The sequence below is a fragment of the Amphibalanus amphitrite genome, unplaced genomic scaffold, assembly GCF_019059575.1.
Source record: "Amphibalanus amphitrite isolate SeventyFive unplaced genomic scaffold, NRLGWU_Aamphi_draft 000400F_arrow, whole genome shotgun sequence".
Taxonomy (NCBI): domain Eukaryota; kingdom Metazoa; phylum Arthropoda; class Thecostraca; order Balanomorpha; family Balanidae; genus Amphibalanus; species Amphibalanus amphitrite.
In genome coordinates this window covers 287,667-310,594 of record NW_024881894.1, presented here as the reverse complement: position 1 = coordinate 310,594, position 22,928 = coordinate 287,667, and the positions used below count along the sequence as shown (strand labels likewise).

The 22,928-nt window shown below is 50.2% G+C and overlaps 3 protein-coding genes across 3 annotated transcripts; 2 read left to right on the top strand and 1 right to left on the bottom strand.

Moving 5' to 3' along the window:
* Positions 1 to 799: 799 nt before the first annotated feature.
* On the bottom strand, positions 800 to 2,082 carry LOC122390554 (cuticle protein 7-like). Its single transcript, XM_043383622.1, has 2 exons — positions 1,924 to 2,082; positions 800 to 1,668 (listed from the first exon to the last, which is right to left on the bottom strand). The coding sequence occupies exons 1-2, from the start codon at positions 1,927 to 1,929 to the stop codon at positions 952 to 954; spliced, it is 723 nt and encodes a 240-aa protein (XP_043239557.1). The 5' UTR covers positions 1,930 to 2,082; the 3' UTR covers positions 800 to 951.
* Positions 2,083 to 6,645: 4,563 nt separating this feature from the next.
* LOC122390553 (cuticle protein 7-like) lies at positions 6,646 to 7,881 on the top strand. The gene is made up of 2 exons (XM_043383621.1): positions 6,646 to 6,890; positions 7,087 to 7,881. Exons 1-2 carry the CDS (start codon positions 6,885 to 6,887, stop codon positions 7,696 to 7,698), a joined length of 618 nt encoding a protein of 205 aa, XP_043239556.1. The 5' UTR covers positions 6,646 to 6,884; the 3' UTR covers positions 7,699 to 7,881.
* Positions 7,882 to 9,414: 1,533 nt separating this feature from the next.
* Positions 9,415 to 15,641, top strand: LOC122390552 (cell surface hyaluronidase-like). The gene is made up of 3 exons (XM_043383620.1): positions 9,415 to 9,593; positions 11,545 to 14,408; positions 14,879 to 15,641. The coding sequence occupies exons 1-3, from the start codon at positions 9,471 to 9,473 to the stop codon at positions 15,087 to 15,089; spliced, it is 3,198 nt and encodes a 1,065-aa protein (XP_043239555.1). The 5' UTR covers positions 9,415 to 9,470; the 3' UTR covers positions 15,090 to 15,641.
* The last annotated feature ends 7,287 nt before the right edge of the window (positions 15,642 to 22,928 follow it).

The window sequence follows — 22,928 nt, the reverse complement described above, 5'->3', positions numbered from 1 at the left end:
CGTTTTTGACATCGTACACCAATATAAATAGCACCATCGTGTTCCTGAGCTCAAACTGCATCCAATAGACACCTTTTTTGTTGAAAAATTAAAACTTCAAAATTTGACCTTTTTTACCTGAAAGTGACCTGACATAAGCTAAATTCGACTCAAAATGACCTCGAATGACACAGACATCAATTTCGAAATCTATGGCCTAAATGGACCATGAAACATGTGTCACATGACCGACGCATGATATAATATTTCCGTGACCTGTGATGACCTGACCCTGACCTGAAAATCAAAGTACAAGTTTGGTACCCTCAAGGTATCTAGAGCATCTGTTCACGAGTGTGTAAACAAAAAAATGAACCTGATCTGACTTGTAAGACGGCGGCCAGAGCCCAAAATGTGAACAAGCCGAAATGCTAATAATTTTTACTTTGACCTGACCTGTGACGTCATCGGTTACCTTGAGGTCAATGAAATTTGGTTTCGCTAGACAGTTTTTCTAGGGCTATCAGACGCCGTTTGAATTTTGACGATCGACCCAGTAGTTTCGGAGTTAGGAGGGGGGCTATGGAGAGCCCCCCCCCCCCCCAGTAGGGCGTGTTATACGCAGACCCCAGTGGGGCGCGGGTTAAGCCATTAGGTATATTTAATTACTTCATGACTTAACAAGCCAATTATTTTCTAATTTTATTTGACGTCAAATGCTTATTTCTCCCGATGTTTGTATTCGGCGATCATGATTTGTAAGGTATTCACAACCAAAATAAAACATTTCTATGTTATCGACTAGCGAAGGAGGTGCCAGTATAAATGTAACAGCTCAGCTAGTAGCAAATAACATTTTTATGCTCTAATCAGGAGCAATATTGAGAAGCCATCAGCCCCGAAGCTGTTCACTGCTGAGACATGTGTATTATCGATAAAGCGCGGGAGCACATGACAGCCGGCAGCAGCTAGTTACGCATAGCTCGTGTAGGAAGAAACAGTATCGCCAACATTGCCCAGGGAATGAGCTGCGTTAACAATACCGGCACCGGACACAGCAGCATTGAAGTCAGAGGCACCGTTGTAAGAAACCGGGCCATTGAGAGGCCTGGAGCCGTACGAGGAGGCTGCGTTAATGGAAGGGGCTGCGTTATAGGAGGATGCTGCGTTATGCGAAGACGCAGCCCTGTACGAAGGCACTGCGTTAAAGGAAGGTGCTGCGTTGTAACTAGAAGCACCATTATAGGAGGAGGCGGGGCGGCCACCGGAAGAAACAGAGTTATATGAGGGAGCTGCATTGTATCCAGCTGCTGTGTTGGTGGCCGACCCAGCGCCGTAGCCCTGGCCCGGGCGGTCCTTGGGGTACTGGGCCTCGCCCTCGTAGGTGACCTCGGCGTTGAAGCCGTTGTAGTGGTCGGCGACGTAGTTGACGTGCTGGATGCGGCCGTCGGGCAGCGCCACGCTGTAGCGGCCCTGGGTGCTGTGGCCGTCGCCGGCCTCCTGCTGCGCAAAGTTGGCGCCCGAGTACGGGTCGCTGACCGAGTACTCGAAGGCGTACGGGTGCTCCTGCTGGTCGTACCCCGTCTGCTTCGGCTGGACGGGCCGCTGGCTGGGGCCGGTCCGAGACGCCGCGGGAGCGGGGGAGTACGAGGCCGCGGCCACCGCCACCACCGCTGCCAGCAGGAACACCTGGAAACGCAGAGAGGTAGTACGATAATGACAGGCTCCTTCATGATTGGTCACTTGTCAATAAACGTTCTTGCTGAATAGAAAATTGATGGATTTTATACACGAAGTAATGCAATATGAATATCAAATGCGATCACAATAACTGCAGGATATTGACATGATTCTTGGTGCAGGAAACTACAAAGTAAGCTATTTCACTAAGACTACGATAAAAGCGAGCAGCTGAAGTCTATATCACTTGCAGCATATAGTTACCTTCATAGCTATTGTCTTTGGAGGCTGTGGACCACACAACTGACGCCTACAGTCACGCCGATCTGGCAATGTATAGGTGTTCGTTTCACTGACGGTGGCTGCGTTTGCACGATGTCACGCTGTGTGCGCAAACGGTGCTTAGCTCGTTTCGTCACATCTCACACATGTACTTCCAAGATATCAGACCGGGAAGGGTGCAGCAACGCTACATAAATGCACGAAAAAGACTAGGTCAAGCTTCTAGTTTCACTTTCATGCGTACATACACAAAGGAACCTACCTTATACACGAGTAACACCAACGAACATTTATAATTGATTCGAGCCTCAGAGAAAGGGTAAACAATCCGGTCTTACTCAGCCAGGTGAAAAAACGAGCGTCCAGAGCAAAGATCCCGAGCCGGTCCCGTAGCTCAGTTGGTAGAGCGTTGGACTCCGCGTGGTGAGAGCACGCGTTCCCGGTTATAACAGTCCGGGTTCGAAGCGCGACGGGCGGTTGACATTTATGGGCGCAACAAGCTTCGCTTAGCGGTGGCTCTGCCTCTGTCCTTGTGAATCCTTCCTATCAAAAGGTTCGGACTAAATTTATAAAAAAAGATATTCGTGTGTCATGTTATTCTTAATTGTTGTTGTCCGTTAAGGTGAATGTATCTGCGCAAAGGTATCGAGAGTATCTTCTCAATGTCGTTATGCGACTTTCTAAAATAAGGGCTAGGACAATGTCCGAGAAACACGTTTGTGATGCTCCAATCTTAGTAATACATAGGTACACACTTGACATAGTCTATATAAACATTCACACCAATACTTTACTGCTCAGTAGCCTTGTTTTGCACCGGCGATAGCCCAGTGCATATATCTGTATCGATCGATGCATCCGCCCCACTGGCCGACAGCTGGTGCGGCATTAACGGCTCGGTGGTGCTCAATGTGGCGCAATATATCCGAATTTGCAGCGACAGCGCTGAATGTCACTGTAGAGCAGGGTGGAAACTTATTTGGCCTTGGGTGGAAACAGATCGTGCATATTTGACCACGATTTTAGCTAGAATAGGATGCTTCAAAGGGGCGATTTAACCCGCGCCGTGTTGGGGCGGGGGGGGGGGGCATTTTCACGCTATCTCAGATTTTTCGCGAATATCTCAAAACGACACCTGTTCATACATCTTTTCCGCACATGTTGTGAAATTTTCAGATCCGGGTCGTTCAAGGTCAGGTCACCAGGTCACAGGGACGGCGCCACAGGGGGGGCAGGGGGGGGCAGTCGCCCCCCAACTCTGAACACTGGGGCCCTCTTTTAGCCAGCAGGTCAGGTATGGACGGAATACTCTCTGGCTGAAAGAAGACTTCTGGGCAGAGCTGTAGAAATGACTTCAGGAGTGGGGAATCAAGCCAAAGGGGGCCTTCTCAAGGTGCCGCCGCCAAGATGAAACTTACGGGCTTTGGCCCATGTTTTTGGAAAAGGGCCCAATTTAGCAAAAAAGGTGAAAGAAAATCATTTATTTTGTATCTTGGGTGATTGTGGTCCTGTCCTATCTTCCCAGGCTGTAGAAAGGGCCCGCCCGGGCCAAAGAGGGCCCATGCCACGTCTGAGAGGACCCATTCAATATATGAAAGGGCCCAGGCAAGGTCTTGGAGGTACCATATTATGCCTGAGAAGGAGAGGGCCCATACCAGTCATGACAGGGCCCGCAGCGGTGCTGAGATGGCCCGTGGGAGGAGTGCGAGAGCCTGTAAAATGCCTGAGAGGGCCCATACCAGCCGTGACAGGGCCCATATCAGTACTGAGAGGGCCCACAGCAGGGCCCATAACAGTACTGAGGGGGCCACCACAAGTTATGTGAGGGCCCATACCCTGACATATTACTGAGGGTTATGTCAATGGCAATCATGGAAGGGCCCCCAGCAGTACTGAGAGGACTATTGCAATGACTAGGAGGGCCCGTACCATACCTGAGAGGGCCCATGAGGGCCTGCAGCAGTACTGAGAGGGCCCTTGCAAGAACTGGGAGGGCCCGTATCATGCCTGAGAGGATCCATACCAGGCCTCAGAAGCCCCCTAGTAGTATAAAAAAGATCCATATCATCCATCCATATCAAGCCTCTTAGGGTCCCTACCAGTCAAGAAAGGGCCTTTGCCAGGCTCCAATGGCCATGCCAAACTAAGGATCTACCGAATACCAGAAGGCCCATACCAGGCCTCAGGGGCCCAAACCAGGCTTCAGGAGGACCATATCAAGTCTCAACGGGCCAAGCCAGGTCTCTGAGGCCTCTACTAGGCCTTAGAAGTTTCATAATAGACTTAATGGGGACCTGAAAGGTTTCCGAAGGCCCAGACCAGTCCGCAGAGGGCACCTACAAGGCTTCAGAAGGCCAATTTCAGGCCGCATAGACCGTAACAGACCTCGGAAGTCCCGTATCAAGCCACAAAGTGCCTATACCAGGCTTCAGAATGTCCACCCTAAGCTTATGGGGCGTAACAGGTCTCCGAATGCCCATTCGAGATGCATTAGGGTGGGTGTCAAGGTCACCGGAAGGTCATGGCAGGTCATTGACCTTTTGATGACCTCGGTTCACTTTTTTCAAGTTTTACATGTATCTAGGCTAGTTTTTGGAGCTGAATTCGAATTTAGCAACCATTTGAACATTTACGAAGTAATTGTGGTGCCTTCATAACATGTTACGAAGCTGTCAGAGGCGGTTGCCTTCTACTACGAATACCCGGCAAAACCCTTACTGGTTGACCTGACCTGACCTGACCCGACCTGGCCTAAATGCATGAAGACATCATCTATGATCATAACAAACATGATATTCGTGATCATCACCGCGAAAAACCTCATAGCAGCCACCCTTTACGACGTACTAACACGTCCCGATTTTCCCGACTTTTGGATCATTGACCTGACCTGGAAGGTTAGCGATGACCAAGGACCATAAAATTGGGTATCATCGGCTTCCTCTCGTCACGGGCAGCACGCTCGTTTTTTTTCTGCGAAGGTCTAGCTTGATCAGGTGCGAAACGGCAAGGGGGGGCCAACGGACTCCCGCCCCCTATACGTTCGTGGCTGGAAAAACACCAATACGGGCGAGGGTTAAGAGTGTGTCTTTTAACACAAAAGTTATTGTGTAGAAGGCAACAGTTGTGGGAATGGTAGGTCAGGGTACAAATAAAGGCTTGCACAGTATTGATGGTATTGACGATATTTCGGGAAGTTTGGGCCCCCATCTTGTTTGGGCCCTTTTTCTGAAAACCTGCCCCCGCAAGGCGAAATCCGTGGCGCCGTCCCTGCCAGGTCACGTCAAGTGACCTTACCTAAAAAAAAATCCACTGTTTGCTGTACTTAGCTACATCGACTGAGGAATCGCTTTGAAACTTTCAGCGATCGATAAGGGTTACAGTACCTATGTATATGATATATATCTTCGAATTTCGATATCTGTGCCCTAAGGTCAGGTCAATTTGCGACCTCTCCGTTAAAAGTCGATGGAAGAAAATTGAAATGCGCCTCTTTTGCATAAATGTCGTTCTAAACACTGTCAAAGAGCAGCATATAGGTGAACATGACAGAATGAATCAGAAAAATGTACCTACCCGTAACCCTTTTTGTACCTCTGAGGTCATCTCAGATCATCCAAGGTCCCAAGCACTGTTTGACCATAACTTTTGAGACGTGCTAGAGCGCTGAAAACACCGCAAATGTGTTCAGCTCGACGATAAGGACCGACTGATATGCAGTATGATCCTTTCCGGTCAGGTCATGTCATTAACCTGAGGTCAATTTTTCAAAATGGCCTTTTAAGATCAAATGATAGTTCATGCGACGCGTCTCGACGAGGGGAACACGATGCTGGCAAAAGTAATGTCGTGACTCCCTTGAGTCAAGAGTAATAAGAGAAAAAAAAAACATTTTTCCCCCGTAAAACTGCTATTTCTAGTTTTTTTTTCATTTCGATGCCCAGTCATTGACCTGAAGTCAAATCAGAGGACGTTTCATGAATTACACGTAATTATTGAATCTACGTTTCCAATAGAGTGTTTAATTATATCGTATAACAAAATTTCATCTTTCTTCTACCCATCATTTTCTATTTGAAGCTGCAGCTTGATATTGATATTTTGTTGATGTGTAGGTAGCTCTATTGGTTCCCGAGCTATGCGTCGGTGTTTCGAAAATAAATTGTTAAAATAGACAAATTTTGACCTTTTATGACCTTTGGTGAGCTGACTTTTGACCTGACCTAAACATGACGGATTTATTTTCTTCATTATTTTTCACGCTCTTTCGATTGCCGCCTACTGCGTGTGGCTACGTGGCCCAGGAGCCGAGTTAGACGGAGGAGCGTGAAAACGCCTCCCCCAGCACACCAGAGAAAACTCAGACCACATGCACGGCGCAGTTAAAGGGGTGGTTTCAAATTGTTTTAGTGCACTTTAAAGTGCACTAATATACACTAATATTACTAATATGCTGCTTATGTTATTTTTTTGTTTTAAGGTTAAAAGCATCATTCAACTTGCATTTATAATTGCAATGAAAGAAAGGCACAGTGTGTCCAATGAGATGTTATCATGTTGAAAGCACTAGACCATGCAGTACCATCCTATTGTTATCTGTGACCCACATCGAATCTGATTATCACATAATCTTCCGTTCCTTGCGGCAATATCACTGCCATTGCAGGTCATCTGACGAATGTCGCACGTTATCTCCAAACAGCAACTGTTGGGAATGGCCGAAGAGTGCCCGGCTGGCTGGAGAAGCTTGCATAAGTATTTTCACAGACTAGATATGAACAAGAGCAGCTCGTCACGGGTGACTGCCGACCGAGTTTGCTTTGTCGGTGCTCATACAGGCCGCTCAAAGGCCATGACGACGATGCAAGAGAAAGTGTGCCTGCCTATATAACGCATTCTGCTGGCCCACGGGATATCAGTACCTACTACTGAATCCAACAACGATGAAGGTAGGAAGAAGTTTGGGTTTGATATATGTACATAAGTGCTACGCATTAACATCATTAATTCGTGATATCTGAGACGGTGATGCTCTATTCCCTGCAAACCACAGCCATTTGATTTTTAGGTATGATGAGGCGCAAACACGCGAATGAATTATGGTAAGCATCGCTTCTCAGTTCCAGCATCTGTCTGCGTTCTCAGGTGTTCCTGCTGGCAGCGGTGATGGCGGTGGCCGCGGCCTCGTACTCCCCCGCTCCCGCGGCGTCTCGGACCGGCCCCAGCCAGCGGCCCGTCCAGCCGAAGCAGACGGGGTACGACCAGCAGGAGCACCCGTACGCCTTCGAGTACTCGGTCAGCGACCCGTACTCGGGCGCCAACTTTGCGCAGCAGGAGGCCGGCGACGGCCACAGCACCCAGGGCCGCTACAGCGTGGCGCTGCCCGACGGCCGCATCCAGCACGTCAACTACGTCGCCGACCACTACAACGGCTTCAACGCCGAGGTCACCTACGAGGGCGAGGCCCAGTACCCCAAGGACCGCCCGGGCCAGGGCTACGGCGCTGGGGCGGCAACCAACACGGCATCTGGATACAGCGCGGTCCCATCGCGCAACTTAGCTTCTTCGTATAATGCAGCTCCGTCGTATAACGCAGCTCCCTCGTACGGCTCCGTCCCCTCCAACGCCGCCGCACCCTCCTACGGCGCTCGGTCGAGCTCCAACCCCTCGCTGTCTTACGGTGTTGACTCGTCCAACGGGGCTTCTTATTCTGCCAATGCGGCTGATTCATTTAACACCATCAGCGCATACAACTAATCCTCGCCAAAACAATGGCTCTGTATACGACACCGCTCCTGTAGCTGCAATACTCTGCTGAATGCAGTCCATCAATAAGCCACGGATTACCTAACAGCACATCATCCGTGCTGCGTTTTGCTGTGTTTTGCAGTGCCAGCGTATGACATGTGTGTGCAGGTCAAATAAAATGTAGCATGATGCAGGCATACCGTTTTTATGCTAAAGTGGTCATCGATATGATCACGCTGCTGGTTTGGTATCTTGCTGTTCTTGTAAAGTCTATGTATGTAATTTTCTTTTGATATAAAAGCCATGCTGCTGTATTTCAGTTAGCCCCAATCAGGCAACAGTTTTCTTGGTTCGTATTCCTTATGTGTGTTGAACGATACCAGTTTGCTTGGCGCGATCGTTCAACACACAGAGGACGGAAGGGATGAAAGCATCCGAATACTGTGACCCCATACTACCACACATTTACAGGTAATAGAGCCGTATATAGAAGTGCATACTTATAAAGGCTTCACGAGGTGCGGCATCAGAGTGCCCCACCCTTGCCCCGAATCATACCGCCGCCTATGACACACGTGCTAGAGTTGCAAAACGCACAAAGGCACACACTCGCGCCTGCCCCTCTCACAGGGCTGTTCGTCATCCCAGACGCCGTATACAGGGTGTCCGGATAGTTCTGGCGCTTTTCAACATTTTCTAAAACAAATGCCATTGGTTCATAGATACTAATCAATGGATCAAAACAATGACCAGGGACACCAAGCCACATGCTTCCGCTACGTGCTCATTCAATGTAACCACCGTCGGCGCCGACGACGGCCTCGACGTAGGGGAGGAAGCGTCTGCGGGTTTTGACGATGCGGGGCATTTCCAGGTCCTCCCATGCTGTCATGATGCGAGTCTTCAGCGACTCCAGGTTGGGGTGAGAAATGGCCTAGATCCTGTTCTACAAAACGCGTAGCACGCCTTAGTCGAGCGGGTCAGGTTAGGAGAATAAGGCGGCCTAATCTCATTTCGCCACGGTGATCTGGCCCGGCAAGCTCCTCTGTCAGTTTAGCTTGAATGGCGGCGGCGTTGTTGGAGGGTGCTCTGTGCTGTTGAAATGCGAAGTGACCCTTAGGGCATGTCGTCTTGACCCTCGGGTTGATGTGGCTGTCCAGGAACCCCTCGTGGGCCAGCCTGTTATTCATTTATTCGACATTGACGAAGATGATGGGACATTTTTGTCCATCAGACCCCCGCACTTTCTTCGATTGCCGCGTTGAAATGCTGCTCCGTTCCCATATCGCGTTCGAAACGGTCTGAGGATATTTTTAAGGAATTCCCGAGTCGAAATAAACCTTTACCTGCTAAGCCATTCATCGAAAAACGCCGCATCGCGCTGCAACTAGCGCCTCGTTCAAGTCGCACCCGGCCGCCGCGCGCAGGCATTCAGCGACAAGGCGCATCTTCGCCCATCTACCCATCACTGAAAACGATTTCAAGGTCATATTTACACGACCCCTGGCTGAGCAATCAACGAGGGGTCATGTCTGTGATGATTGGCTGAATGTCCAATAATCACAGCGCGCGTTACACGGCGTCCAAAAGAAGCGCCAGGACTTTCCGGACACCCTGTATATCACAGTCAGCGACAAACGGCCAACAGAGCGTTCCACAAGTGTTCTGCCGTTCTGCAACTCAGCCTCCACGCGAGGCAGGGGTCTGACTCGGTCCCGCACCCCGCCGCCGACCGGCATATAAGCCGCTGCAGGGGTGCCGCTGCAGGTGACACGGCAGCCATGTCAGTTCCGCTGCTCCTGGCGCTGCTGGCCGCGCTCACAGCGGATGTCCGCGCGGAATGTCCCGACTCCGCCGGCGACCTGAAACGGTGGAGCTCGGCAGACTCGTGGAACTCCGCACAGGTGAGCTAGTGTCCGTGCGAGTCATCAGGTGAGAGAGTCGGTTCGTGTGAGTCACCAGGTGAGAGAGTCAGAGTCCGTGTGAGTCGACAGGTGAGAGAGTCAGAGTCCGTGTGAGTCGACAGGTGAGAGAGTCAGTCCGTGCTAGTCGACAGGTGAGGGAGTCAGAGTCCGTGTGAGCCAACATATGAATCACTTCGTGTGAGTCAACTGTTGAGAGATGAGAGTCCTTACTCTCCTGTGTGAGGTGAAAGGCGGGAGTTTTCTTGAGGTAAGAATGGGTGGCTTATTGTTCTCCGCTGCAGAGATAAGTTTTTAAGCAGATGATACCACCTTTGGTTCCTTAACCCGCGCCCCACTGGGGGGGGGGGCTATTTATAGCCCCCCCTCCCGTTTTTCTGCAATAACTTCCAAACCGTATGACATATCGACGCCAAACTTTCAGTACCTTAGGCTGCATCAATTTGACACCTTGTGTCAAAATTTGAACTTCGTACCTACTATAGGTCGGCCGGAAATGACGTCAGAGTGACGTCATGTTCGGCCGATTTCGACGCAAAACATTGAACCACGGCAATCACTCCCAAGAGCTCAGTTTTTAAGCTAGATCCAATTTCTTTGCATGAGAGGACTCAGAATAGACTGCGCTATCAAACTGCTATCTCGGATTTTCGAAATTTTGAAAATTTTGAAAATTTGATATAATAATATCCAAAAATTATAATTTTACATTTTTTTTCAAAAAGTGTTTGACTTTTCGAAAAAACCGGAACATATGTGATAGAACGCATTATTACGACTAACTCTAGCAAATTTTAGCTTAGTATCTTCAAAAATGGCCAAGGTTTACGCATTATTGCAAAAAATTCACAATTATTAATTTTTCAAACCAATTTTTCAGCACGTATTTGACATCGTACGCCAATATAACTAGCACCATCGTGTTCCTGAGCTCAAACTGCATCCAATAGACACCTTTTTTGTTGAAAAATTTTAACTTCAAAATTTGACCTTTTTTGACCTGAAAATGACCTAACATAAGCTAAATTCGACTCAAAATGACCTCAAATGACACAGACGACATCAAATTCGAAATCTCTGACCTAAATGGACCATAAAACATGTGTCACGTGACCGACGCATGATATAATATTTTCGTGACCTGTGATGACCTGACCTTGACCTGAAAATCAAAGTACAAGTTTGGTACCCTCAGGGTAACTAGAGCATCTGTTCCCGAGTGTGTGATTCAAAAATGAGCCTGATCTGACTTGTAAGACGGCGGCCAGAGCCCAAAACGTGATCAAGCCAAAATGCTAATAATTTTTAATTTGACCTGACCTGTGACGTCATCGGTGACCTCGAGGTCAATGAAATTAGGTTTCGCTCGACAGTTTTTCCGGGGCTATCAGACGCCGTTTGAATTTTGACGATCGGCCCAGTAGTTTCGGAGTTAGGAGGGGGGGCTATGAATAGCCCCCCCCCCAGTAGGGCGTGTTATACGCAGACCCCAGTGGGGCGCGGGTTAAGCCGTTTACATAGTTCGTTTAAAACGTCGCAGATAAGAAATGAGTAAAAGAAGCCTCCTTTTGCATACAGCCCACAGGTAATAAAATAACGGAGGGCAATAAGACCTTTATTTTTGCATTTTACGGCGGGCGTTTTTGCGGCGTTTGTGGGTGAGTGTGTTCAAACAGCCTGCGGTCCCGCGATGCGGAGCCCAGCATCGCAGATGCTGGTAACGGAGGTCAATAAGACCTTTAGACGCGTCCATGCAGCTCTCCAGGGCCGGCCAGGGTTGGGATTTATGATATCCACTTACCTTCAGAAAGCAGTGATATGCTGCTGATGACGTCTGTTTCGATAAGCAACGCGTAAAGTAATATCTACGAATATGTACCATTGTACCGCATAACCGCGTCCGGCATAGCTTACCCTAATGACGTCTTTACAGGTGCCAGCTGGAGGAGACATTACGGTAAATACGCCGATACTTCTTGACGTCAGCACGCCGAGTATGGACACGGTTACCATCGCCACCGGCGGGAGGCTGGTGTTCGACTCCTCGGTGGAATTTCTGAAGCTGACCGCCAACATGATAGAGCTGACCGGCGGCGAGCTGTGGATCGGTTCCGAGGACTGTCCCTACGTCAGCGAGGCCGAGGTTCTTCTGACCGGTCAGCGGGACGAGACGGAGGGCGCTGCCAGTGTCCAGAAGGCCGTCCTGGTTCGCGAGGGGGTCCTGGAGGTGCATGGAAAACCTAAACGTCCCTGGACTCAGCTAGCTGCGACTGTACCCAAAACGACCCGATCCGAGGTGATTGGAAATCCAATTTACAGCGCCACTGACAGCGATGCCACCTTTCCGGGAACTGGGTTCCGTATGATCGAGTTTGACAGCTCCGGAAATGTCGTCAAAAATTGGGGCCGTGTCTCTAATCCGCAAAAGTTCAACAAAGTCAAAGATAACACCGGCAGCGTAGTGGTTGTTGTATTATCCAGGAATGTTGTGCTCGACAGTAACTCCCCAGACACCGCCGATGCCTTCGAAGACATGTGCTTTGGCGGCAGCCGGGAGTCGGCGATGGCCTCCATGGTGGACGGCCAGCGGGTGGCCTTTGCGGCGGTGTGCCACATTGGCTCGCCGAGCGATAGCACCGAGAGGGTCGGCTCGCAGGTCCACTACCGGTCGGAGACGGGCTGGGTGCACGCCACCGTCGGCGGCGTGGACTTTGCCGGCATGTCCGTGGTGTCGCTGGAGTCCTCCGGGTCAGCGGAGGACCAGGTGGAGGCCGCCACCTACACTGCCGGAGGCGTGCCTTCTCTAGAGCAGACCGTAGAGCTGGTGGACGGCGTCGGGACCTGGAAACCTGGCGACCAGATCGCCATAGCGTCGACCGACTTTGATTACCTGCAGGCAGAGGTGTTCGAGGTCCTGCAGTGCAGCTCCTGCAGCAAGTACCAGGTGAATATCCGGGGTCCCGTCCGCTACACGCACTGGGGAGAGGTCACGGATGGGGTCGACATGAGGGCAGAGGTCGGCGTACTGACCCGAAACGTTCGATTCCACGGAGAGATGGAGCCTGAGTGCTATGGCGGCAATCTGTGCGATGAGTTTGAGCAGGACACCTTCGGAGGGCAGATCAAAGTTTTGAAGGATTTCACAACCGTCAAGATCGAAAATGCCGAGTTTTTCCATATGGGACAGCAGGCCGTCATCGGGTCGTACCCGATTCATTTCCACATGTGTCTGGACACATCGTCCAAGGGGGTATACATTCGTAAGAACTCAATCCACCACACATTCTCTCGCTGCCTGACCATCCACGGCACCCACAACGTCACGGTGGAGAACAACATGGCCTTCGATCACTTTGGCCACTGCTACTTCCTAGAAGACGGTGGGGAACAACATAATACGTTCAAAAAGAATCTTGGATTTGGGACGAGACCGGGCACATTGCTCCCGACCGATGCCTTCGGCAGGGTGTCAACATTCTGGATAACCAATCCGGACAACGCGCTGATCAACAACCACGCCGCGGGCTCGTTCGGCATCGGGATATGGATCCTGATGCCCCGCCTGCCCACGGGTCCGTCCGCCAGTGTCGACATGGGACTGGTTGAACTCCAGGCGAGACGCACTATTCTAAAAGCGTTCCGAGGCAACGTAGCACACTCGAACCGCAACTTTGGCTTCCGGCTGGACGATGAGCTGTTTCCGGACGGGACGGTGGCGCCCGATATCTACGAGCCGAGGGAGGATCCCACCGACCCCGACAGCGACCCGGTGCTCATGACGCTCGACGACTTCACCGCTTACAAGAACTCAGAGGGCGCGTGGATCAAGGGCGTGTGGTCGCTTCTGAACAACTTCCGGCTGGCTGAGAACGGAGTGGGCATCATCATCGCGTCCTCTTTCCCAGAGGATTTCGGTCCGTATTACCAAGTCATGGCAAACTCTCGCATTGTCGGTGAAACGGCCAACATCGGCGAGCCGGCCGGCGAAGTGACTTTGGAATCTGGGGAGGTCATCGTAATGAACCGGTCCATTCCCAGGAAGGAGCCCGAGTACGCCCTGATCGGCTTTGTCTTTTACCGCGGCCCGCTTCACCTCATGGACACGTCGTTTGCTGGGTTCAAGGCGAACGCTCTCCACCCAGCAGGTGCCATTGGCAAGAAATTCTCCAACCCATACTTCTCCTCGCCAATCAACAGCGTTCGGAACGTGACGTTCGACTTCAGCGACCCCTCGGAGGGCGCCAGGTTCTATGACGGAGACGGCACCGTCGTCGGATACGAGGAGCGGGACGGGAACCGGCACAACGTCCTGCTGGACTGGGACGGCTCGCTGACCACCTTCCCGGGCTCCAGCCTCGTGCGCCCGATCCCGCTGCTGACCAACGCTCGCTGTGTGGAGGTGCCCGACTGGGGGCCCGGATCGGCGCTCTGCCCCGACCGGTTCACCCGGCTCCGGCTGGGCGAAGTCGGCAAAATACCCACCTTCCTGACCCGGAACGACCTGATGGCCTCCGAGGTGGAGGTGTCGCTGTTCGAGCAGCAGATCAGCTACGCCCTGAACTCGGCCGAGTCGTACATCCTGCACATGAACACGACGGTGCCGGCCCGGTTCCGGGTGGCCGTGTTCGCGATGGACCAGAACGTCACCCAGCTGGTGGGAGTCTGTGTCGGCGCCAGCCAGACCCTGAGGCTAAAACCCGACAGCTACACGCCCGTCAGCTCCCTGGACGAGCTGAACGCCGACACGACCAACTCCAAGTATTTCTACGACTCGGAGGCTGGAGTCGTTCTGCTCAGGTCAGTGGGAGACAGAAAGAGCTATATATATTTATCGATGTGGCTCTTTATCAGCTGTGATCGATTTGGACGACGACGCTGGCAATGGAAGTTAATCAGCATTTACCATTAAAAATACAATGAAAATGGTCAAAGCGTTGTACGTAAATCGTATTTCGTTTAAAAGCAAACTCATTGAAATTAATTCATTAATAATTGTTAAGTCGTTAGCGACCTCAAATTGATAGCATAAAGTTTTAACTGCATGCTAGCGATATATCTATTAGAGTTCACGATTAACGTATAAACAAAATTCATTGCAACATTGCCAACTTCTTATTCAAACAATGTTATTTGTTCAGATAACTATTGACGTAGACGATTTACATCCTCGAAAATTAGTAAACGCTCTGGCATGGACGATCACAATAAGGCAAGGGCTGTAGGTATTTGCCTTTATGTTCATTGATCGACTAAACCTTTCCGCGCAGATTTTCGAACCCGTACGCCCGCGGTAGCAGCACGCTCTCCAACTGTCCGGGAGAGTTCGACGGCGACGGGAACGGCTCCTGTCTCACAGAGGTCACATTTATCCTGGACGCCTCCAACGACGACGGCGACTGCCGGGAGCGCGCCTACCCGCGGTACCGGACCGAGCCGGTCTCGGCCGACGGCGCCCTCACAGCGCCCACCTTCGACTGAGGCCCTAGGTACACACGGTACAACGAGCCGATCTCTACCGACCGGCTTCTACTGAGGACCTGCCCGCGGTACCGGACCGCCCTGGTCTCAGCCGCCGGCGCCCTAACTGTGTCGGCACCCTCTACTAAGAGCGGCGGAGGGACACGTTCGACCAACAGGCTCAAGATGAAATGACGGGCATAACAAGATAGTTCGTAGTAGTGCCGTTTTCACGACAGGCTATCCTGCGAGTGCATCTGATTTGACCAAATCTGCACCTAATTTCTTTTACAGCAAATATCTTCATTTTATGAATTTATTTCAGTGTTTAAATCGATGATGCTCACTGATAATATGACAAAGCAGGCATATAAGCAATTAGTGCAACCCTAGCTGATAGCTGCTAAGAGCGCTGAACTGAACCTGATTGGACCAAATCTGCACCTAATCTGTACCAGATGTGTACCAAATGTGTACCAGATGGCCGTCGTGAAAACGGCTAATGTGGTTCCGGCCAATGTGCACTAAAGTTGCCATGCGTGTTGGTTGTTTGAATACATTTGTGGGGCATTATGAGCTTTATTGTCCGATAAACGGTAAACGTTAAATGGTGAATGTGACGGGAGCATTGCAACACAAACATCGCATTTCGTCACGGAGTCACTAGTAACGCAGCTTGTAATATGTCTAAATCCTTATAACATTGTTCTTATCTGTCTTTGACCTAACATAGCAAAGCGCAGTTAAATAATGCGTCGAATTCACATGCCGTTTCAGCGCCCGACGACTCAGGGTCCATTGCTTCGGTTCGGGCTTCTACCCGATTCGGTTTCGGGTTCTACTCCAACTCGGTTGAATCTTTAGTCCTGTCAAAATGCCCACTACTATTGTGAAGAACAATATTATTTTTTCTATTTATTCATTTATTCATTTATCGCTGAACGTACATAATGAGATGAGTTGCCTGGTAAGCTGCTGGACTCCAGAGGACCATCTATGCGGTATGCGCCCGTGTCAGCTCGACACCCGAGGTCACACCGGCCGCGTATCGACTGAAGGTGAGCCGAGCCAGGTCCGCGGGCTGCAGGATGACCTGATGGAGCGGCACCGGCCTACGTCTCTCGGCCACCGGCGGGTGCAGGATGGGAGGAGACTGCCCTGCATATGGCGGCGGTACTGGCGGAGGCAGTGTCGAGGGCAGTAGCGGCGGCGGTGGTGACGGCTGTGGTGGCGATGGTGACGGCTGTGGTGACGGGGGCGGTGAGGGGACCGCGATGACCGCCGCCGCCGGGGCCGTGCGTCTCCTCCACCTGGCCGACAAGCGTCTCCACGCGGCGGCGTACCGCTGCCGGAGATCCTCGCACCAGTAACCGAACAGCCAGCCGTTGGCAAGGAACAGCAGCACGCGCAGCCAGCCGGCGAGGCGGCGCGCCCGGCGCAGCTCGGCGCCCGTCACCAGGTGCACGGCCGTGAACACTTGGTGCGGCAGCTGCAGCAGGGTGGTGAGCGCCGCCAGACGGAGTACGGCGTACAGGGCCCGGTGGCCGCCGGCGCCGGCCGCGCGCCCGCGCCCGCCCGGCGCCGGCAGCTGGCGCCGGATGGCCCGGTCCTGCTGCACGCCGCGCGCGCCCACCACCACGTTCAGCAGCAGCGTCACCGTCGATACGGACACGCCGCTCGTCAGCAGCAGGGCCTCCACGCGGTCGGACGTGAACTCCAGGTAGACGCACATGACCTGCCGCGACGCTCCGGCCGCGTCCCGCGCCAGGTCCGGCCCGGCGGCCAGCAGCATCAGCATGCCGCTGAGCAGGACGGCGGCGTGCAGCAGCCGCAGCCGGCGCGCCGACAGCAGGCTGAAGTAGCGCAGCCCGTGCTCGACGGCCACGTAGCGCTCGACGCTGACGGCCGCCAGCGCCGAGTTCCAGGTGACGCCGGCGGCATTCTGCAGCGTCAGCAGCAGCCGGCAGCCGAGCGGCGACAGCGGCGCGCCCAGCAGCCGCAGCAGCTCCAGCAGCGCGATCAGCAGTCCCAGCAGCAGGCCGGCGCAGGCCATCAGCAGCAGCAGCTGGAACATGGGCCGCTGGCGCAGCGAGCGCGCGCTGACGATGGCCAGACCGGGCACACAGGAGCTGAGGGCCATCAGCAGACCCACCACCAGACCGATCACGTGCAACATGCCGACGGCAGGTCAGAGCGGGAGAGGCAAGAGGTCAGGGCGACGGAGGGTCAGGGTGGCAGGGGTGAGAGTTCAGGACGGTGGGAACAGGAGGGGAGGAAGGGTATGACGTCAAGACTGACCACCAGCAGGTCAAAACGGCAGAGACGGTGACCTGCATGTACCAGGCAGCGTGCTCAAGTCGGAGAGCTGCGATGCACTGGCACAGTTCAGCTCTAAGGAGTCTCTGCAACTCAGACTTAATTCCCGAAGTATGTGAACTGTGAAGAGCTGAAGCAAAGCTGCTCTCGAAACAGATCTGGGTGTCCGCAAATACAGGGAGGACGGTCAAAAGATCACCGCCTCCCCGTTATCAGTGCCGCCGCTCCTCCGCCTCCCGTCTCCCGCCGCCCGTCTCCGGTCTCCTGCCGTCCGTCTCCCGCCGCCCGTCTCTGGTCTCTCGCCGTCAGCCGTCAGCCTTTTCCCCGTCGCGTCGCGTCGGCTCACCCCGTGACCGACGATGGTAGCCTGCGGCACTGACCGGTCGCCGCCGAGATTTATACGGCCGGCTCTCGCTGCAGTCGGCTCTGGCTCCGCCGGCTCGAGAGGCGTGTAAGCCGATTCTCGCTACTTCGGTATCACTAATCAAGTACCATTGCGTCCTATGCGTGCGTATATGCTTGCAAACAGGTAGCTAAGTGAGCGTAAGGGGTGCAGAGCCGGAGCCGGCAGTTTTTCCCGGACCCGCGGTTGTTCGAGTGTTTGTGTGGCGCTGAAGCCGGAGGTGTTAAAATGAAGCAAGTCCGCTCCGCCTCAAGAGCAGATGTAAGATAAACATTGCACACAACGCGAGTCAATTTACAAGATCCATTGGCGAGTCAGTTTACAGGAACCGATTGGTGACGACTTCCTTGTATGCAATACACGGATAAAGTTTGCCGTATAGGTATGCAAAAAGACGGTGCTTAGGCCTACATGTAAATGCACACATGTGACCTACCTACAATTTTTAATAAGATGAAACGAAACTTCACGTTCACGTATCTAGCACATTGACGGTTCCAAGAATCGTTTCGTTGACTCGAGTACGCATTTGCCAGCACTGGTATCACTGCAGGCAAATTTTATCAAATGCCGTGAATGGAATAGCGCGACCTTTATGGACCCAGAAGTCGCAAGCGTTGGCTATCGGGCCTTGTTTTCTCTTAAGTCAATCACAAAACTTTAAACCATTGACCAATGCATATTGGCCATTTTGCCCCAGACCCCGGGGCAAAGCAGACACTGGCGACTTTCTTGCCCCAATATGAGATACAGGATTGGATAGTTACCTCATGTAAGAATAAAGTCGTTGATGGTAAAAAAGTTTAAAGGGACACTCCCACCTTAACATTAGTTTTGAGTTGAGATAGCCAAATTGGTGGCCATGGCCTGCAAATACCGGTTTGGGCACTCACAACATCGACAAATGCTTTAATTCGGAGATATGGAATTTCAAACTTGCAGTTTTCGGATTCTAAGGGGCTAGTGCATTGGTATGCCCCCTTAGAATTTGTGACGTCAGCGGAGATCTAACGATTTTTAAATCTTTTACTAAAACGTTTGGTAGCACGCGGTGGTATATGCTGCTTTGCGCGCAACAAATGCCGCACTTTCAAATTAAGTCGCTAGGAACAGCGGAGATCCCAAAAAGTAAACAAAAGTAAAAGTGTAATATCTTGAAAACCGGTGAATATTTTTCGATGAAATTTGGTAGATATTCGTTTTCGCTCTTTCTGAACCGAGCGACATCACTTTCGTGCCAATTCATTAACTTTTTTGAAGGTGGGAGGGTCCCTTTAAAGGGACCATCCCACCTTAACATTAGTTTTGAGTTGAGATAGCCAAGTTTGCGGCCAGGCTCAGAAACCACCATTTATCCTGGTCGCAACCCCCGCAGGTTTATGGTGTTCAAGAAATTTCTTCCCTTTACTTGCAGGGTGGGACCAGCTTAGTCCCTATCTCTTAACCATTAGCGGTTTTTCGATGACGTCAGCAGTCATTTCAACGCCCGCCATTCCTTGAACCCGAGTTTTGCTGACCTTGAGCTCCCTTTTTTATCAACGTGAAATCCGTCGTCGGCGCTGACATGAGAAAGCCTATTGCTTTTCATTTTAATTTGAATATTAGAAGATACCCACCACTGGAACTTGGACTGATATTATACCAAGGCCGAATATGATCAAGCTGCCTGCTATATCTGGAGCTTGGTGTTCAACTTCAACATGGAATAAAAAACAAAATATCAAAGCAAACTGGATATGGTACTGCAAGTGAAAGTCCAAAGAAATTTGAAGAGCTGACAATTGACATTAATTCTTTTCCTGTAAGGTTTCCATATGGAAATCACACCATGAAGAAATATGTTTGATGTTAACAGTTGAAAGGGGATTGATCTTCCAGTTTTGACGAAAGACGCTGCTGACTGTCTTTGGAAAAGGATGTCGGCATGAGGTGCAATTGTGCTTGTGAAGTGGTTATAACTGGTCTTTTCACAGTATTAAATTAAATGTGCCATTGCAGCCAAGTGTGTTATCATATAAGGTAAAATCAAAACTACAATGTTGGTTTTACGAGCATTGAGAAGGCTGGTAGGTAACACCTGCCTGTGCTCGTAAATCACATGCTGCCAAAGTATTCTAAATTAATTTTATCATACACTTTTGTTGTCCAGAATGGTTGCACTATTGTTTGGTATCATATTATTCCATGTAAATATGGTAGTGTAAAGTCCGACCAACATGTTACCAGATTTGAAGCTGTTACGTTACCTAAGTACCTGTTTTTTACTGGCGTGGTGAATGTCACCTGGATTTTGTTTTGAGGTGCAGACCTTGTAACTCTGACTACATGGGTTTGAAACTATTATCTATTCTGTTTTTACTGGCCTGGTGAATGGCGACTGATGTTCGTGGATGGCACTGAAACAAATTTTGAGTGTCATGTACAGTGTTTTAATACAATGCTGAGGGCTGAAAGTTGTCTTGTTTAGAGTGGTGAACGTTCAGGATATGCCAGCCACCATGGTGGGTCAGAGTTAATGTGTTGCAACTTGCAGTCAGTTCGGCTTCGGCAAGCACATGGATGGGCATACGCATCAAGACCTGCTCTGCCATACTTTCAGCCAATTTTACCTAGGTAAGTCTTTTCTTTTTTTCTGCCAAAAGCTATGACATTGTGAATTTCAGTGCTGTGGCCTGTGTGTAGCTTTCAGGAAAGCAATTCTTAATAAAGCTCTGATAAAGTGCAAAATCAGCAATGCAGCCCTCTATTACATTTTCTACAACATCTTACTTGTTCCTTGCATGGAGAGAAAAATGCAATGTTATGAATTCGTTTATTCACATAATTTGACAAGCATGCAGTTACCTGCTACTATCACTGCACAAAACAGAGCAGAAAACATAAGTTGATCAAACACAAGACACAACAGAAGTTTACAACATAGGGCTGCCGAACCTGCTTCCTCCCACCACAGTTGATGCCATTTCCTAGCCTGGCTTGATGTGAGCACTGAATAGCTGCTCTGTCTAATTACAGCTCACTACCATTCAACTTAAACTACTATCTTTAAAGTAAGAGTGAGAGCGTTCAGTGTTCATAGCAGCTCGACAGACGACAGACAACAAACATCTTGACAAACCAACCAGTATTTGATTTGGCTAATGATTTATGTGCTTGTTGTATCATGGCCAAACTACTTTAACAGCAATAATCCCTGTTTCATCTTGATCTTGCTTTTATTTCCATTTGAACTCAGATCTTGAAACAATCATCTGAAGTGATATCATCTACTGGCTTCTGTTTCTCTTGAAAGAAAGTTTAAACAACAATGATAAACTAAGGCAGGAGATGTGAGTTGTGGCAGTAGATTTTTGATTCAACATATGTCAACCTTATATTGCTTGAGACCTCTGTGACAGACAAACAAATATTTATAGTTTTTTGATAGTTTGGATTCTTGGCTTGATTTAGCAGATCAGCTGTGAACCTTGACTTTGAAATCACATAAATGTCATGGTACCCGAACGAATCCTCGCATGACATTTCTTCGTAGCACAATTTTTCGTCCGCATTTCTTCGTCTACAAATCTTCGTCGGTGCATTTATTTGTCCCTCAATGCTTACTTTTGCATATAGGTATTTGCGTTGAAGAAGAAATGCGAGCCGATTTTCATATACCCTGATGCGAGACAAAGTAATGGGATACGAATAAATGCCCTGACGAAGATTTGCAGACGAAGAATTGCGATACGAAGAAATGCCATAAGAAGATTGTCCTGGAATCCTTTATTGGCCATCATATATTGACCTTGATAAGATAAACGCATCATTCGCGCAATATTTGTCGCACTTTGATACCAAACTATTGCTTCCAAATGCCGACGTAAAGAAAACCTTTACGTGACGTCATAGAAACAGCGGAGTTCCCAAAAAGTAAACAAAAATAAAAGTCTTATATCTCGAAAACGGGTGAACATTTTCCGGTAAAATTTGGTAGATGTTCATTTTCGCTCTTTGTGATTCACGCTACATCACTTTTATGCCAGTTCATTAACTTTTTTGAAGGTGGGAGGGTCCCTTTAAGAGAGGATGGATGTTAATTTTGCCATCGTTCACCTGTTGGTGAAAAATGCAAGAAAATTCATGAAAAAACATTGATTTGCATTATTTGGGTAACTTTGTAACCGAAAAGCGGTCGGGTCGAGATTAACGCGTAACGATGCATTTCAATAATGACATTTGTTGTCCAAGTGGAAACAGTTTATGGAATAAGAAACTGTTCACTCTGCCCCGTCCACTTTGCCCCGCGCCTCCCATCTGAGATAAAACATCTTCCAGGCATTAAAATTGACAGAGAATATGTGCGATAACCACTTAATGGAAGGATGAGAACAATTAAATAAACTTCCGAACGGTTGTGACATAAAATATCCAGCATTTAAAAAGCGTAAAGATATTGGGATAAAAAGAATAACTTGAGAAAATAGATATGTCTTTTCGTCTGCCACGGAAAAATGGCGGCCGGTCAGGAGATCTGTTCTGGCTCATTCAAACGATCGCGAAGAGAAGTACCTATAAATGTCAACAATAGACTGGAGCTGTGGAGTGGCCCTCCACACCAGCTGTGGAGGGCTAAAACGAAGGGTGGCAGCTCAGCGGCCTCCCTCCCCGACCCCTGTTAGTGTTTGGGCCGGTCGCGTACCCTCTCTATAGGTCAAGGTCGGGCTGGGCCGCTCCGTCCATTCGCTCCTGCGCCGTCCCCTCGTTTGGTTCGCCCGCGCCAGTCCTGCCGGTCCGGCCTCGTCCATCCGGTGACTGGAAGCGCATAAATCCCGTTCGTGCGATGGTCGCACCGGTCCCGGCGGGCGGGGCTGGGCCTTTTGTGAATAAATTATCATCCGGAAAATCTGGTACTTACCAAATATCAATGGAATCAATTTTATCAGTTCCTAGTGGAACAACTACCTGAAAACGTTAGTTTTGTTTTTATCTGTAGGTTACCTGCGCGCTCCATCCGAGAGGAGGTTCGAATCCCACTGGCTCCGTTTCCTTTCAGATCTTGTAACGGCTGAGGCCGTTAGCACAGATATGCTGACGAATGCAAAAATTTTGGAATGGAAATTATTGTGCACCTTTTTCAGGCTGGTTTGATGCCTAGCCTA